Source organism: Xenopus tropicalis, chromosome 6 (assembly GCF_000004195.4).
Source record: "Xenopus tropicalis strain Nigerian chromosome 6, UCB_Xtro_10.0, whole genome shotgun sequence".
Taxonomy (NCBI): Eukaryota; Metazoa; Chordata; class Amphibia; order Anura; family Pipidae; genus Xenopus; species Xenopus tropicalis.
Window position 1 is genome coordinate 50,831,657 of NC_030682.2, and position 19,112 is coordinate 50,850,768.

Below are 19,112 nucleotides of genomic sequence, written 5' to 3' on the forward strand. Positions count from 1 at the left end.
TGTTAACTCTGTGGCTTTTAGTATCAGAAGATACAGTACAACATGACTAACAAATTAGGAGTCAAAGCTGAAACCCATTCTTGCACTAACCCAGAAGGAGTTAATCTAAACAGACATTTTTTCTGAGCCAGCAATCATGAAATAAATAACAAAAATGCCACTTAAACAAGAGGTAACTGCACTAGAAACATATAAACATGCCCTGTAAAGGACTCCAGTGTTTTTTGAAAGATGCTATACCTTCTAGTACCAAGGTATTTTGGCACACAAGTTCTGAGTAAGCAGCTTGGGCTCTCTGGACAGCTTGCCCCACTGATATCAGGCTGAAAAACTGTCCAAATATCAAGGAAATCCTGTTGGGGAGAATCATGTAGGCACGTTGATGGATCTTCCCCTTATGGGCCTCCATAGGGCTGCAATACAATACAATCTTTGAGGCCAAAAGATCAGAGGGGTAGATTTGGCCCACATGGGAATATCTAAAATCGTGCAAATATCTGCTTATGTGGCAGCTTCATCAAACAAGTGAGGCTGCAGCTTCACATTTTTCAAACATAGTAAGTTGCACGTGACAAGTCTGATATTGCCATTATTATACAGAACAACTAGACACATTACTGCCGCCAGATTATTATAAAATACAGGATAGACCCCATCATATCTGACAACAATCCACAAATTACCAACTAAATTGTTAAAAGGAAGAAGATACTGTAATCAACCAGTTTGGGTTGACAAAGATTCTGTGTGCTACAAGAATGAATGTAGAGGACCTAGTTAATGGGGTAAATAGAAGAAATTGTTACTTTTTTTTTTTTTTTTAGCAGCAAACAGGCTCGCTAATGCAATTTGTCCATGTAAAACATCAAATAACACCCTAATAAATTCTTATGCAGATTTTCCTTATATGCAGTAGAAAAAAAAAGTTTAGTGACATGAAATGCTAAATGGTGTAAAACATTTACATACAAAATGCAACTTTAATTCCTAACAAGTTAAAGTATCAGCTTAGCCTTACAAAGGAGCGTTTTTGCAGGTGGCTTTGCTACCTAGAGTTGCTTTGACTGGCTCAGGTTGGTGGAAGCACATAGAACAAATGAGGAACTGCAATAGATGCACACACAAAAAAAGGCAAGCCCAATGCTAAACCTTATGTACTTTTTAAAAGAAGTATTTGGCACAGTCATATGAAGTTAATAATAAAAAAATAAATACAAAAAGTGACATAGGTTCTTCAGTAGTGACAGCGTCACAGCATATGTGGAGTAAGAATATCAGTGCCTTAAAAGGCATAAGAAGTCCTTGGAACATGCCAGCTTAGGCCAAATGCTTCAGTTAATATATAAATGACTATAATATTGTTCTGTAAATATATATTTATCACAAAAGTAGATAGCACTCTCTCAAATTGTACATTATAAATATAAATGTTTGCATATCTGTACAATGCTAAATACATGCTAAAAAAGGCACAAATTCTGGCTCAAGTGTGCAAATGTCTTTCAAAGGGAGAAGCACCAACATTTCAGCAGATGGAGCAATGACATGCTCTTTGCATTCCGTTATTTCAGTCCTGCTGACAATAGGAGGGTGCAGTGCTTGCATGAAGGAAGCTCCAAGAGAGCAGTTCTGTCTTTTGAATCATATAAAAAGAAATCAGTCCACAGAATCACATATCTCTGTTACTTTTTGGTTGAATTCCTCCGGCTGATCAGCAAAAACATAATGACCTGCACCACGGATTGCCTAAAACGGTGAAAAAAAGTAGCATAAAGTATACATATGGACAACTGTAACATTAAGGAGTCATTATATATCAAACAGTACAAATTTCCTTCACTGCTTGTTTGTGCGTTGTGGGTCTTTACTAATGTGTTTAGTTAGGTTATTAATATGTTATTATGTATAGTTGCCGTAGCTGAGGTTAAAGCAACCAGTGAAGAAACCCCAGTTCAGCCTTGTGTACATTTGATTGACAGAGAAAGAATAAGGAATGGATGATAGATGAGTATGGCATAAGCAACACTTCTACTAAAAATTAATGAAATATTGGCAGTTTTTATTTTTAACACATTTTTAGGTGTGCTACATAATTTGCAAGCTTTCATAAAGCTGATCTGTACAGTGAATGTTTCTGCAGCAGCATTTACATATGCTATATTATATAGTGCAACTATAAACAGATGACTGCGTGTGTGTGTCTGTACTGAATACAGTTACAGGATATACAGTTACTGTATATACTCGAGTATAAGCCTAGTTTTTCAGCACCCAAAATGTGCTGAAAAAGTCACCCTTGGCTTATACTCGAGTCCGGTGCCATGGGTCCCTCCAGGCTAGCACCCTTTGTCCTTTGTGTGTAAATTAGGCCACCCACAGCCAGACCCTCCAGTGCCCTGGCCCGCTCCCATACTTATTTCCCCTTACGTGTCCTCCAGAACTGAGTCTGCAGCAAGTTTGCCAATGCACAATGAGTATGGGGTATAACTCATATTGTTTTTGTTGACCCTCTTCTCCACTTACAGAGCTAGTTTAACTGTTTTTCTTTGAAATATATATTTAAAAACATATACCCCACTGATGCCTCAATTAATGTAATTACATTAATTGAGGCATCAGTGGGGTATATGTTAATGTTTTTAAAGGCTTTTTAAAAGGTTTAAAGGTTTTTCTAGGCTTATACTCAAGTTAATAATTTTTTTCCAGTTTTCTTGGGTAAAAATAAGTACCTCGGCTTATATTCGGATCGGCTTACACTAGAGTATATACGGTAACTTGTTTTTTCTTTTGTCAAAAGCCTCAAGTAAGACAGGAACGTTGGAATAACAAACTTTATAATAATGCGGTTTGCCCATTGGATGCCATTAGATTAAAAGACCAAATAATTTTGTGAGCTACTTGATGTTTAGTATACAGTGGGTTTTATTCAGTTAAAAAAGTCTTAACTGTAAAATAAGTGGGAAAAAAAATTAAAGAAAAATGAATAAAGTGCTGTGCATGTAGCAATACAGATAAATAACACTTCAGTATAGTGAGCCTGCATCTTCCCTGCACAAACACATATTTTAGCCGCAATGCATCACAAATGCAGAAGATCCACTTGTTTGTATATGACCTACATATGCACTGCTTTGTAGTCTATATCTATAGGACTGATATGCATAAAGTCGCTATGAACGTATTGTACTTAGCTTATAGGCTATGCAGTGTCTAGTCATGCACAAAACATTACGAGTGATAAAGCAAATGTAGAATACTTACAATGGTCTTCACGTAGGAGTTTGGTCGCAATGACTGTATGGTGCTTCCGGAATTGCCATCAATGCAAGATCGCGCACCGTAAATCACAGTGATGGGAATGTCTGGGTGCATTTTGTCAATACGCTGCAGCATTGGTCTTTGTGCCCAACCATATGGAACTGTCATATTCCTGAAAGCTGTCTCACCACTGCAATGACATACATTTATATAAGTAAATTAATACTGACTCAGCTATGCAACATTGCCAAGAAAAAAAAAAACAATTTACTTTAATGCAGAATATTAGCTAATTATAACAGAAAATCTATAAATGACTTGAAAATACAAAGCCCTACAAAGTATTCAGAGCCTTGATCAAATCTTTCATGTAATTAAATTACAAATCCTAAAAAATTTATTATATGTGATATTTTTTTACAAAGCACATAAATCAATGTAACATTTTTTCTAAAAAGCAAGTAAATCAACATGACATTGTTTTCTGTTAAAATCTTAAGGAGAATGTTTACCCATAAATCATTTTTTTTGGCTAATTTTTTTTTTTTTTACAGGTAAAGTTTTTAAAAAAAAATCAAAAACAGAATTATCAAACAAAAAAGAACAATCAAATTTCTGGACCACATAAACAGTCGCTTTGTTTGCATTACAAGGTATTTCTATTTTATAAAGGGAAGAAGTATTTAGCAGTCTCTTCACCATGGAACAACCTCATAAATCTATGCTCAGATATAAGAAGCATATGTTAAGGAGATTATTCCTCCAAGTCACACCAGGGACCCCAAACCTTATCAAATCTGGTGCTAGACTCTTTCTTTTCATATAGTTTGTACAAGGGGGAAACTTTGTTAGTTTTTTCCAGGCCCTACCTGAAGGGGGTCTCCTACCCATCCAATGCATAGCTATAGTTTCCTTAGCATAAAAAAGTAACAGTCTAAACCGTAGTCCAAGATATTTCAGTGTAATTATATCATTCAATATGCCCAAGAGGTATGTTTTTAGGGAAACCACTCTGGGGCAGGCTATGTTATTTGCCAGGCAATCTATTACTGCTGACCACAATCGAGGAGATTGGGGACAGGACGAAATCATGTGAAAGAAGTCGGCCAAAGCCATTTTGGCAGGAGTTGGTAGGTACCTGTGCCATCTGATATAACTTTATGGGTGTTATGTATGGGGATAAAATGTTTTATATTGAATAAGTCTGTCTTTTATCAAAATCAGAATACTGTAGATGTGTTCAGTTGCCTCCTCCCAGTCATCAGAGGTAATTTCATGGATATGAGAGTACCACCATTCTTCCGCTAATCAGAATGGTTTTGGTCCCATTAACATAAGGTTTTGGTAGATGTTAGATGTTAATTGCATGGATGGAGGGGTAGAATGGAGCATTTCCTCAAGGGTGAGAAATGTCAGTTGGGGGTAGATGGAAGTGAACATAGCCTGGAACGCATGTTTCAGTTGTAAGTTTTTGTAAAAGAGGAGGTGTGCTTTCTGGGTCTTTTCTCAGATAAGCAGATAGGTTGGAAAGGCAGAGTGATTTAATATTATTTCTGGGATCTAAGGTTGCCCCATAGCGGTAAGTAGGGAAATTTAAGTGGAGGCGAGGTGTCCCAGTAATTTAAGTGCCACAGTCCAGGCCTTATGTGGAGCAGAGAGTGTGGTTGGTAATGGTGATACGTCTTTGGTGTGCGGTAGAGGAAATTTCGCAGACCATCAAGGGTTGCTAAGATTGCTGCCTGTAGAGGAGTATTAGAGTTGTAGAGGTCAGGAGCAAAGCACTGGTGTAGGCAATGTATTTGCAATGTAGCTGAATACTGAAGTGGGGAAAAGTTAGGCCCCCTTCAGCAAGTGGGGCAGCAAGCTTAGTCCAGGCAACTCTAGACAGTTTGTTGTTCCATAGAAAGGGTATTAGGATTTGATTAATTTGTTTAAAAAGGGAGTTAGGAATAAAGCAGGGTGCATTGTGAAGCAGATATCAAGGAGGTAGACCATTTTTATTACATTAACTCTGCCCCAAAGTGTCAGTGGGAGTTTTGCCCATTTGGTCCTAAAGGAGGCAATTATCGGATCTAAATTGAGGATAGTGAATTTGCCAAGGTCAGCATGTGCCATTATCTCCAGGTACCCAAACTGGGCCTTTTAACAAATCTGAAGTTGCCAGCACACCCAAACAAACTTGCATATACATTTAAATTACACTATACAGCCAAACAGATACGTGCCTGTCCCATAACATATTTCTAAATCAAGGGTATTAATATGAAGTGCTTTCCATTAGATGTTTATTTAGATGTTTAAACACATAAAACATTGAAAACCTGTCTCAGATCTAAAAATGGCACTTTAACAATTAATCCTTTTTGTATAATATATTTAACCACAAATCCAACCACAGGTATATGGTCCATTACCTGGAAATCATTTTTAAAAATTTGAATTACTTATGTATAATGGAGTCTATTGCGGATAGCCTTACCATAATTTGGAACTTTATGGATAATGGGTTTCCAGATCATGGACCCCATACCTGTAGTTGGATTTGTGGTAAATAATATTATTAGTAAGCGCTGCATACACTTTTTTTCTTTTCTTATAGAGGTATGGGATCCCTAATCCAGAAAGATCTGAATTACAGGAAGGCCATCAACTATAGTGTCCATATTAAGAAAACCCAATAATAATAAAAAAGTAGATTGTACTTGATCCCAGCTAAGCTGTATGAATCCATATTGGTGGTGGCAACAGCAATTGTATTGTATTTATGTAATGTTTTTAGCAGAAATAAGATGTAGTGACAAAATTACAGAAAGATCCCTTAGCCAAAAACCCCCAGGTCCCAGGTATTCCGGATAATAGCTCCCATACCTGTATAATCTTGGTCAAGATAATAAACATTTACATTTGCAGCTCACCTTGGTGACTGTGCATTACAGTGGTAGATATATTCTGTTACTGTATCATCATCAAACATTGAGGAATACTTTTTCTTGAAATCTGGCCGTAAACGCTGCACAAGGCTTAAACCTAATTTAAAAAAAAAAAAACAGGCATTTTAATTGGAGAGGTAAAGTAACTAGAAACTGAATGACACATTAATGTAGCTTTATAGTGTAGTGAACAAGTGACACCAAGAATAATAAGACTAGAATACATAGACTGTATGCTACCTAAATTTTTTGAAAGCTCTAGAAAATAGAACAAGGGGTTTTTATAGGTGAATCACTTCCGATGCACTTGAATGGGAAGTACTACTTTTCAATCAGCTTGGATGTTTATAACTGTGCACTGAGATTCAAATCATTTCCAATTTTTACCACTGAAAAGAGATCATCAAAAGGCTATAGGACAGATTTATCAAAATGTGAGATCAGAGCTCACCACAGAAAAATTCAACCACTCTCTATTCCTTTGATGGGATATTTAAAGGAGACATATTGGATAAATGGGAAAAACGCTAATTGTGTAGGCAATTATGAATAATATACGTCCAATGTGAAATGACGAGTGGGCGTGTCCTAACGGTCCCTGCCAGACGCACAGTAGGAGGGGGAGCTGGGGACCCTATCAGGTCAGCCTAGCTGCTGATTGGTTCCTATCCTACAGTGCAGTGTACGGAGGGCCGCCGGCTCCCCAGCTCATCCAGAAAATTCAGCCAGCAGGAAGTGGGACAGATGGGCGGGGCTAGTGGGGTTTGGGGGAATTTCTCAATAAATCTTTTTTTAAGCATAATCCTTCTATATCTAGGAGTATAATTCACTGGTACATTCTTAATTTATATAGGATATGTCTCCTTTAAGATGATATTAATCATTTATATTATTGATAAATACACTTCTAAAAACCCCATGTGAATGAAAAGAAAGTAAGTTTTCCTGTGGTGAGCTCTGATTTCACATTTTGATAAATCTGTCCTTATGTGTACCATACCTTTTTCTTAATATTTTTCCTGAATTTCAGTGCAATAAACACTTTTTTGTGCAATAACCACAGCAAATGTCAGATGTTTCATGAGATCATTTTCAGTGGTATAACTTGCAAAAACTGGCATTCATAACATAAGCATTAAAGGGAAAATATGCTATATGTAGAAGTAGGCTGCATATTGTCTAATTATGCTCAGCAACACAATAATTACATAGGCTACTCTGCTTTATGTATCGGAATATTTGTATTTATATATGAGTGATAACTACTATGTGTTCTTTGTCAGCTAATTGTTAGTTTGATTTAAGTAGAGCAGTTTCTGGTGGCCAAACCAGTTTTAAATGCATCTCTCAGAGTCAGATATAAACTATTTACATTTTTTTCACCCACTGAATTCACAGAATTGATCTGTATCATAAAAACTGAACAACAATGAAACTGTGATTGCTCCAAATAAAATGAAACCATTTTAAATGGAGTTTTCCATAACTATAATGTAGTTGAAATAAAGACATGATAGCATGACTTATGACTAAGTATGTCAAAGGTAAAATTATCAAAGGACTTCAATGTTGGAAGCAGAAAAGATTGTGATAGTTTAATCAGGTCAAAGTCTCTTCATAATATGTAGTACCTCACAGGCAACTTCAGAATGTACTGGGAAATCAGGTTATGCTGTTCCCATGACAGACCTTGTAATCTCATTTCAACAGGGACTACATTGAAATTTTTAACTATAATGGAAGTGGTGTCCTTGAAATCAACCATTTGCCACAGGAATGAAATGTATTCTGAACGGTGTTGCTATGTTCTGTTTAAATATATTTTTAAAACATTAATTACATCAAACAAAAATGTTACATGCAGAACATAGTAACAGTTCATAATTGGAGCAAGCAAATACCTTCAACTGCCTGCAATTTGTCTGTGTTTAGAAAATTAGAAAACAGCTTGAGATATATGGAAGCTAGATATATTCTGTACATCACTCTTCTGTACATCACTTTTTAAAGTCACAGCTGAAAATGACTAACTGTAAAATAATTGGGGTAAATGGTGGATATATGCAGTTCCACAGAGATAAATACAAACTAAAATCCATAACTCTTGAGTAGGTCTTGTCTTTTTTAAGATGGTCACATGGTACACATACCGATAAAATCAGTGCATGTGTACTGCCTGGATGATTTCAACTGATATCTATGTTCCATGGTTATCATACGGTTGCTGGCTCATAGATCATAAAATCTGAAAAGTTTTTAGCTTGTAACGAAGTGAACACAAAATGCTGCACCTCTTTACTTCCTGCTTTTCCAACTATTAGGGTTGTCAGTCCTAATACTCATGCTTATATCTTTGTTCATAAAGATTATGACAGTTTCTTGTTTGGCATGGCCCATTGAAGTAATCCTGTTGATTTCTTGCAGTATTCTCATGGTTGGAAAACATGCCTGTGCTGACATGTGAGAAGACAAAAGGCAGAAACCCACTATCCAGAAAGCTCAGAATTACAGAAAGGCCATCTGTGATAGAGTTCCTTTTAAAGCAAATAAATCTAAAAATTTACTTTTTCTCTGTAATAATAAAAAAAAAAAAGTATTTTGTACTGGTAACTAAGCTGCATGAATTCATATTGGTGGCAAAACAATCCTGCTGGGTTACTTAATGTTTCAATTATTTTTAAAATGATCCACATGATGGGGAGACCCCTATTCCAGAAAACCCCAGTTCTCAGGCATTTTGGATCATAGCTCCCATTCACACACACAAACACTAGTATTAAGAAGGTATTCGTCACACCTCATAATAATATCAGGCTTCAAGTGACGAAATTAGGACTGTAGGTAAATGATCAGCACTTTTCTTTTTGGTATTAACTTTAAATTTCCAAAGACAGCTGTATTAAATTACCTAAAGGTCCGGCTAGACGAAGCCCTGCTAGTGGATTAAATGGACTCAGCATAGCTCCTACTGCTTTAATCCAGATAGGAATTGGTCTTCCTTCATCTGCATTACCAGGTCTGTCTGGGAATCCCCATGGCTCCACTAAAATAATACTTTTTACCCTGTAGAAAAAAATCTGCCAGACTTAATTTGATGAGAACAGTGGTTAGAAAAAAACAGCTATTACCACTTTGATTATCTTGAGCAAAAGAACATAGCTAAACAGTAAATATAACAAACAGAATGTTTGTGACTAAGTGATCAGTTTGCACTGGGCTACAGTGTAACCTTAAAGCCCTGACAACACAACTGGCACAGCACTACATCCGCCCCTCTTTATGGACTGTAACTTTCCTCTTCAGCAGATACTTTTAACCAGTTTTTGCCAAGGTTTTACATTTAAGACATTACCCAAATTTACATTTAGCTTGGAACCTGTAAATCTGCATACATTTCTGTAAACATTACTGTATTTTACAATACCTAAAGATGTTTTAACAAATCAGCTAGAAACAATGCAGGTACTCTTGGAAATACAACAAAAAAATCTTTTGACTTTCTTTTCGGCACAGCAGAGGTGAATGGCAATTTAATTGTCTTTATATAGAAGCAGAAGCTGTAACTGCCATGTACAAGGGTAATGGCATACAAGGATTTGGGGGCTTTTTGCCAATATTTTTTTTTTTTTTTTTTTTACTTGCCCTCACATGCAGTGTCAATACACCAGAAATTATCATAAATTTCAAGAATTACTCGAAAACGTCTGTGCTGCCATTATTTTTATGTGAAACCCATGCCACCAGACAAAGCCAGGCAACAGCAATAGAGTGTGGACACCATGGGGTTGATTTACTAAAATTAGGGTTTTTTTGGCCTATAATCGGTCGTATAAACTCAACATGGTACAAATTTGAATTAAGCTCGATCACTGTTATATTTATAAAATGTCACGATAATGATGTTATCAGTTGTATGAAAATTTCAAGTTTACACAAAATTTTCAAGCTGAAAGTATTGTTAAAACTCGAAAAATTCGAGTTTAAACAGACGTTAGTGAATTCTCTTTATTTTTCCCAAACAGCCATTTTAGGAGCATTGGTGCTGATTCTTGTTTAAGTTTCACTTGAAACTGGGTAAGTAAAAAACAATGATGGGATTAATTTACCCTTGAAAATGTGTGAAATAGAAAACAATGCTGGGATTAACTTCCCCTTGAAAATGTGTGAAATAGAAAACAATTATGGGATCAACTCAAACCAGCCAAAAAAAAAGTTAACTAAAGTTAATAAATGAATCATGTTAAAGGAGAAAGAAAGGTAAAAACGAAGTAAGCTTTATCAGAAAGGTCTATGTAAATACAGCCATAAGCACTTACAGTAATGCTGTAAGGGTCCTATATTAAAAGAAACACAGGATTTGTTGTCTCTTTTTTTGTGATGTTCCAGTATCTGACTTTCTCTCTCAGAAAAATTCTTAATTCTGGTGGCCAGAGTCTGCGCAGATCTCTTCTCTCTCTCCCCCCCCTCCTGCTCCCGCCCTCCCACCAGAATGCTAAGAACTCTCTCCCACTACCTTAGGAATGTGTAATCTGAGCTATAACAGCTAAACTGCAGGCAGAAAGCTACTTAAAATGGCAACTGCTATCTTAAGCAAACAGGGAAAGCTTCTAAAGCTGTTTACTCAGATATGGTAATGGTTTCTGCAGAATAAATATATTGTTCTAGGTGGCACTAATGTAGCAAATCTATTGTCAGTAAAATGCCAAAATGACTTTCCTTCTCCTTTAATGGGATGCAGGCCACTGGGACAAGGACCGCATCAATGTGCTGACTGATATCTAGTCAATTTCCGCACAGATATTGATTGGGCAGTCCCATTTGAGGGTCCCATACATGGGCATATAAGCTGCCAACTCAGACCATTGGTAGCTTTTATCAGCCCGTGTATGGCCATCCTTAGACATGGGGACTTGGGGTGGAGCAAAGACCCCCCTGTTTTAGTTCACTATTACCACTGACATTTGTTCTCCAGCCTACTATACTTTGTCACGCTTCAAGCCTGACATCAATACTGAGGCAGAAATAGGAGAAGCATTGTTCAGACTGACAGATACCTAATGAGTGAAACATGAAGAAAAATGGGTCCTTTATAATACCCCATAAAAAGGCTGATTGTGCACTATAAATGACCCCTAAAACATAAAGTGTCTAGCCGAAGGCCTTGCATCACTCCTGAGACAGAACTTGGGTTAGCACTGTTTAAAAAGAGAACACTGTAACTAAGTAGATTTTTTTAAGTCACTTTTTAAGCCACACTGATATGTTCCAGTTAAAAGTTAGAATGTCAGTGTTGCTTTAAAAGTCAAATTACTATAGAATAATTATGATACACAAATATGTCACAGGTGGGCTTGGACAGAATAGCTCTAGGACTGCTCTGGAATGCAGCATGCATTAAGTAAACCTTAGATTTTTGCAAGTACAACTTTTGGTATAAAAAAAAACAACTTACCGTGAAGGATACTTTAAAGAGTAAGCAGAGGCCAAAAATGCACCAAGATTATGTCCAAGCAAAATCATTTTCTCCAGACCTAACGTATTCCGCCACTCTTCGATAGACTGTACAAACTGTTCCTCAGCTTTCTCTGCATCTCCTTCAAAGTGTGGCCTACTACTACGTCCAAATCCCAAGATGTCCAATGCATAAACTGTTCTGTCTCTGCAAATATTTTCAAAGTTGAGCACCCACAGTCCAACTCCTCCTCCAAATCCATGTAGCAGAACAAGTGGGGTTTTATTTGATAATGTTTGTTTAAATGACAGGGTCCATACCCTATTTCCATCAGATATAACTATGTGTTCTTTACTGTATATACGCGTTATACCTGTACAAAAAGGAAATAATCAATGGTTTGCTATCATTTTGATGAGTGGTTGTATTGTTAACCTTCTATTAATAGCAATCCATACTGATAAGCATATCTGGTATTTGCTGGTTTACATAAACAATATAAAGCTAATAACATTGCCCATATACATATAAAAAGGAAAGTTAAAAGGTTATATGAATTAACATGTAGATACAGATAACAGGTTCTTATCCTGCAGTGTTGAAACATAGATTTACAGCATAAGGTGATACAACACCCTCCCCATGCAAGATACAAATAACTTTCAGTATTGCTCAACAACTGCATAGAACTTTTATGAGCTGCAATGTGTGAGCAAGTAATATAGTCAGTACAAAAGTTTCACAGTTCTTTTCACCAGTAACCAGCAATATTTATGTACCAATAATAGTAGTGGAATGAGCACACACCACTGCATTTCTCTGATGCAACACAACTGGTTTATTGACATGACATGTTTCAAGTCAGAGGGGACCCTTTTTTAAGTGCGACGTGTATAGCGCATCAACCTTATAACCCTCCCACAGAGAAAATGTTTTGACCCCAAAACTGTTACCCCCACAATGTTACGTGACAGCTGTAACCTACTCTTAAGCATTTTCTCTTCTGCTTCTTCAAGATGAGGTATTGATGTAGGACACCAGGCAGGAAGCCAACTGGGAAGCCATCCTGATCTAAAATCAGAAAGAATAAATTACAAAAATTGGACACTTTTTATGCTTTGGATTCTGTGTGTTTGGGTTGCAGTTTATTTAGTTACTTGCTTAGAGGCATTTGGCCAACACTAAAAAGGTTAATATGCTAACTAGACTGGGAGATTCATCGGCAGTGTTGCTATATGCACCAACTTTGCAAGACCAATGTAATTTCTCTTAACTCCAACAATGACAATGTTAGAAACATTATTTATATATTTGATGTGGATTTGCATGTAGTCATTTACTGCAAAAAATTAGTTACAAAGTAGCCTATAAGGATCTTGGGCATGCTGGGTGGGACATCAAACACCATGGGAACATTTTGCTAATCCTGATGTAAATATGACAATGACCAATTTGGGGCATTAAGTCTAGCAATTACTTTACTCACGGCATAGTTAATTATTCTATAAACTTCTAGATTAAGTTTCAAGTCAGCTTCACTGCAGTAACACTGCTTGCCCTGTTTTATTTGCCATGGTAAGCTCAATTATAAGAATGCTAGAATCCCAGTAGGAAGGAGACTATCCCTCACAAGTAATAGCCTAAAACTTTCCCAGATGCAGTAACCCACAGGAACCAATGAGCCATTTTGCTATAAGTAAATACTTGGCGACACTAGCTTTTTCAATCCTTACTACTAAGATATTAACATTGGTTTTAAACACAAAAAAACTATTTAATCATAGTCCTCCTTTAAGGGCAGCACACACAATATTGTGCCTTCTACCAGAAATGGAACAATTCCTGTTCATCTAAATGAGAATCACTGTGGATACCTGGTACCTAAAACTAATACCTGGTAATAAAAACTAGAAAACACATGCATGTAAAATAGATAATCAGAGTGGACTGAAAACATAATACCTCTCTAGATTTCTTGCTTCCTTGCTAAAATATGGGATCTTTGCACATGGTTATATTGCATCAAGATAGACTGGCAACATTCAGAGTTCTCAAAAAATTGGGATCAACTCATAGAACAAAGAAAAATGACACTCAGACAAATATTTTATATTGAGGTTCAGCATACTTGTTGATATTGTTAAGAAACTGCATGTACAAAATATACAATAATTAGAAATTCTAACCAAGTTATGCACAAAGCTGTTAAATAGAAGGAGAAGAGAGGAGACATAAAATCAATAAGGGAAACTGAAGATTAGGAATACTTTACTGTTCAACTAAAAAAATGATATTGGAAGTACCTACCCCAAACATGCAAATCTTTTTGTTGTCATATAAAAATGATTTATGACCACATATAGACGAGCAGTACAGCAAGAAACCTTTAGAAAGCACTATACTGGCCAGACAAATCTAAGGCAGGGGTCTCCAACCACTGTCCGCTGAGGAAATGTTCTATTTTTGGATATTTAAGGCAGAGTTTAAAAAAATGGTTTGCTATCATTTTGATGAGTGGTTAAAAAAATGCAGGATAAAACAGTTGAAGAGCTTAGCAAATTTCATCATACAAGGGGATCAGAATGAACAAGGACAGTTTGTACATGGATATATTCCCAGTACGTCTTTCAAAGAACTTTTGGCAGACTGAAACTTCCAAGAATTCCATGTTTTCACAATCCTCAACTGTGCAAGTGTGATAAACACCTCCCACAAAGGTTGCTTATTTGTGAGAACCAAGCAAACGGATAAGTAAAGGGCTCCTGCTGAAACAGATTTGGACTGGATGCTATGTGAAAATGTTGGTTGTAGTTGCAATTAGGGATGAACATTCTACCAACTCCCTGAACTAAATCCAAACCCTAAATATATGAACCCTGAGGTCCATTGGACAACTAAAGGTGCACATTTTTACATGTATTGCTCTAGTGCATATTCAAATTAGGGTTTATTTATTTTTAATCATTCGTAGTGGATTCTGTATTCGGCCAAATAATAAAATGGTGGATTTGATGCATCACTAATTAATAGTTTTTCTTTGCATGCTTTGGACAAATTAAAATTTATGAGATAAAGCATTGCTTATGTTATAAGTAACATCCAGTAGTCAGCTAATTGCTTACTTATTGCTAGAAGTTAGTGCACCAGGGCAAATGTTCCCAGTTTTGGTAAATAAGATACCAAAGACTTTCTAAACCAAATTAAAAAAACAATCAAATTTAAATTGGAACCACCTTACTGTGTTAAGGAGGATAATTTCTGCAAAAGCAGAATAAAAAATCATGATACAATTTAACCTTTTATAGTCTGTATCAAAATAAACTATTCCATGTGGCATTTTTGGTGCAAAACAGAAACCCCTATAGGTTAAAAATGTTGCTCCACCATGTCACCATAAGCAAGAAAGCTAACCTAGGGCAATGTAGATTCAGGGCTCAGTCACACCCTACCTCTTTAAAGAAAAGCAACAGGACACCAGTAAAATTTTAGTAGTCCCGGTGTCCTTCTTGCCCTCAAATGTATTGCTATCGCTGTATGATTTTAGTGCTCAGAAACCTCAAGTGCTGCTAAAATCAATGAAGTCCCTACTCAAGCAGTCCCATAACATTGAAAACAATCCCTCCAAAATGTTATTTCTCCTTAGAGAGGTAGGGAAAGAGGTGTGGCTGAGATATAGATTTAGTGGGCATATTATGCTTGGTTATTAAACACTTTTGGGGTAATGTAATAAGGGCAAAGTTTGCTAAAGTCTACTACCCACTGCAACCAATAAAATCTTGCTTTCAAACAGCTAATCACTATATGCAACCGGATGATTGGTTCTATGGGTCAAAAGACTTGTAGTAAACTTTGCACCTATTACTATATTACCATATTTGTGTGTTGAACAGTCTCTATCCTGTAAGATAGTGACATATAGTGAGACAGAACAAAAAATAGAATTAAAAATGATATTATATAGAAAAGACTTTACATGTATTTCACGTACATCAACAGAATATGTGATGGAAAATAAATTCTATGAAGCATTTTAATTCATAGCTTTCATTTTATAGCAAATTTACTAATGATTGATATGGAGCAGTCAATTCTAATGGTTCAATAAAGATCTCTGGTCTGGACTTTTTTTTAAGAAAATTAATTTCATAATGTTAGTCTGATATCCCAATTACTGGAGGCAAGCAAACTTAGTGACTAAAGGAGCAGACCAATAGAATAAACATGGCCCTTTTTACCATTTTTTATATATCAAATATGTTATCTATATATTCAGTGTATACACCCATCTATTGTACAGCAAGACTAAATATGTGTGCTTCATAAACAAATAAAGATAATATTTGCATAAAAGATAAATTGGCTACACTGGGTTAACTGTCCTATATAAATTACATTGCATATTAAGGCAATTTCACCAGCTTAAAGGTGGCAACACACAAAGCAATTTTTGATCTTGATCGTTCCCACCCTCCACAGACGTTTAGGGCTGAATTGTCAGATATGGAGGTAGAAACAATAGGATTTCTACCTCCTTCTGCCGATTCAGCCCTGAATGTATATTTTGCACAGACGCCTTCAATGGGACCCGATCAAAATCTTTTAACCAGGCTGATGGGCAAGTCGACCGATATCCACAGCCTTTTGCGATATCGGTCGCCTCGCCGAGTCCCCATACAATATCGTATGATATCATTAGTGTGTGTATGGCCAGCTTAAGAGTGACATTTGTGCAGAAATACATAGATCTAATTCTGCCAAATACCATGGCAGAAAGGAGATTAAAAGCCTCTACTTCAAGACAATACAATCAAAGGCAACATGTGGTCCTTCATTTGATGCAAAACGGTTATCCCAGCATTTATTTCCTGAGATGATAGATTTAAGACAGCAGAAATGGAAGTGCAAGATTTGTCCCTGAGCCATAGTCACATCAATGCTCCAAAAGAACTGTCGTGAAGCAGCCAAAAATGATGGAAAATTAGTTTATCTAGAAATTTATAAGAAAAATAAATGGATTAAAATGTGCTCAAAAAAGCAATCTGAGAATATGTATTTCAGTTTATCAGGGGGTTTAAGTGCCCTTAGGTCTTATCCTCTCAGGTGTTTTGCCCTGAGTTTCCCTGTGGTGAAGTGCATGTAAGCGGCGTACACAAGTGAAATTCAACACTTACATGCGCCTGTATGAGTACAGGAACATTTGAAAGACTGAACTGTGTTTCTTCCTGCGCTTCCTGGATTCTTACTGAAAGCATTGCAAGAAACAAGGTAGTGGTGTGTTCTGCAATTTGCTGGAGGTGGGATCTGCCTTTTCTAAGCCATTGTTTTTCCACTGGTGTAAACAATGCCTTGTCATAAGCCTAAAGTTAGAATTATCACAAAGTTAAAGGGGACACATAGAATATATTAAAATAACCAGCATCACATATCCTATGATAATAATATCTGGTAACTTAAAACAAAATGTAAAATTTAAATCTAAGACAACTTTTATTTCAAGGGAGTATAGTACAATGTGAGCATTAAGCCTTTAGCCAACCAGAAGTTTGCCCTCATACAGGGAAAAATATACTGATGTTCTTTATCAGGTCCAGCAAGCCAATGGCTTCCCCTCAACAAGATGGGGAAAGACTTGCATAGAACAATGCAAAGGTAACTTTTACAACACCTTCTGTCTGCTTTTATGTGTAAAGTATACATCTACTTTACGTTTCTACTTAAAAAAAAGCCAGAAGTAAAACACCAATAATTCAAGACTCATACAAAATAAATGATAAAGACCAGTTGAAAAGTTGCTTAGAATAATCCATCTATAAAACACTAAACATTTATGTGAAGATAATGTGAATCGCAAAAGTCTGACTACCCCTGGTGAAATCCCCACGTATAATGACATCTAGTGCAAGTATAAATACAATATCACATAAAAGCTGGCTAAATTAAAAACCTGTGGCAGTACCACTTAAACATTATTGTGATAAACATACAAAGCTTTGTAAAGAGATTTGGGATTATACCACTAAATATATGAGAGTATATGATTCTCCATCATGAAACCGTTACACCTTTACAATAGTGTAGTTTTAATTTTAAAGTCAATTGCCCTGTTGCTGGTATATAACAGTCTCCATACAGCAGACCACTATACAATAGCTAAAATGCTGTGTTTCAACATCTCCCTCAGAGATGTGTTGAGGCTCTTAAAACAAGGCTTCCTTAACCTTTACTTTATAATAATCTGTACGGCAAACATTTACTGTATTAACGGAGGATCATGAAAACCCACATTAGCAAATCACTGGTACCCGATTTTGGCTCCAGGCGCAGAAACTGCGCATTAAACCCTATAGCAATTAGAAGTTACTTTGTGAACAGCAGCTGTCCGGACATGTAACAGCTCTGGGAAGTAGTTACTAAAGATGACAGCTCTATGCACACATGCAACACATAAATACTAGAGTCAAATTTAGCGCTCATAACAGCGCCAATGCAACCTTCTGCGCTCTAGTTACGGGGGCTACCGCAACCCCTCTCCCCTACTACATTCTGGAACTGGAGTTCTACAATTAGCGAATGGCAGAAAGTTCGCTATGTACAAAACAAATGCTGACATGACGCAGCGCCGCCCTCCGTCCACTAAGCCAGAGGTCATGGTGGCGTGAGCGCAGAAACTGCCGCAAACGTGAACGCGCACAGCCCTGAAACATGTAAAGTCAAGGGCAAGACGTACGCGCCCAGGCCCCCGGCCGGACAAGCTACGGATGTTATCCCGGGGTGAGAAGCGCACTCACTCTCTTTCAGGCTGTCCCCCTGGTACGTACACAAAAGACCAGACGGCGGCTCTTAGGGCACCTATCAGCCCTCTTTCGGAGTAGGAAGAAACCATATCGGAGTTCTCCGCCATCTTTCCGTTCCCACCGACTTTTATCTTTGTAGCGCTTAGCTTCTTGTTTCTCTGAAGCGCTCTCTGTATGGTCTGATTGATTGCCGGATCAGCTGCTTAACGCGGTTGTTTTGCCAAGAGTCTCCCCTTCCTACGTCACGTCACCAGCCTTCTCCAAAAGTCAGTGGGCGGTACTAGGAAAGTCATGTGCTTAAATGATTGCCTCCTTCGCCATATTTGTTGTGGGTTACGGTCATTTCGTTAAAGAATGGTGGGTCTAGTACAGTGATCCCCAACCAGTGGCTCGGGGGAAACATGTTGCTCACCAACCCCTTGGATGTTGCTCCCAGTGCCCTCAAACCAGGTAGTTATTTTTAAATTCCTGACTTAAGGGCAAGTTTTGATTAAATAAAAATAAGATTTACTACCAAATAAAGCCTCCTGTGAGCTGATGGTGTGCATAGAGGCTGCCTAATAGCCAATCTTAGCCCTTATTTGGCACCTCCATGACCTTTTATGGTGCTTGTGTTGCTCTCCCAGTCTTTTTACATTTGACTGTGGCTCACGAGTAAGAAAGGTTGGGGACCCCTGG

The 19,112-nt window shown here is 37.1% G+C and overlaps 1 protein-coding gene across 5 annotated transcripts; it reads right to left on the reverse strand.

Moving 5' to 3' along the window:
* Window positions 1-707: 707 nt before the first annotated feature.
* On the reverse strand, window positions 708-18,707 carry abhd5 (abhydrolase domain containing 5). 5 transcript variants are annotated; one of them, XM_018094665.2, is made up of 8 exons: window positions 18,429-18,515; window positions 16,812-16,997; window positions 12,626-12,711; window positions 11,641-12,013; window positions 9,097-9,251; window positions 6,174-6,285; window positions 3,262-3,448; window positions 708-1,746 (listed from the first exon to the last, which is right to left on the reverse strand). In XM_018094665.2, exons 2-8 carry the CDS (start codon window positions 16,835-16,837, stop codon window positions 1,657-1,659), a joined length of 1,029 nt encoding a protein of 342 aa, XP_017950154.1. In that variant the 5' UTR covers window positions 16,838-16,997; window positions 18,429-18,515; the 3' UTR covers window positions 708-1,656. The 5 variants fall into 5 exon arrangements, with proteins under 5 accessions (XP_017950154.1, XP_012820208.1, XP_012820209.1 ...); XM_012964754.3 differs by lacking the exon at window positions 18,429-18,515 and adding an exon at window positions 18,132-18,398; XM_012964755.3 differs by lacking the exon at window positions 18,429-18,515 and adding an exon at window positions 17,924-18,398.
* Window positions 18,708-19,112: the final 405 nt, after the last annotated feature.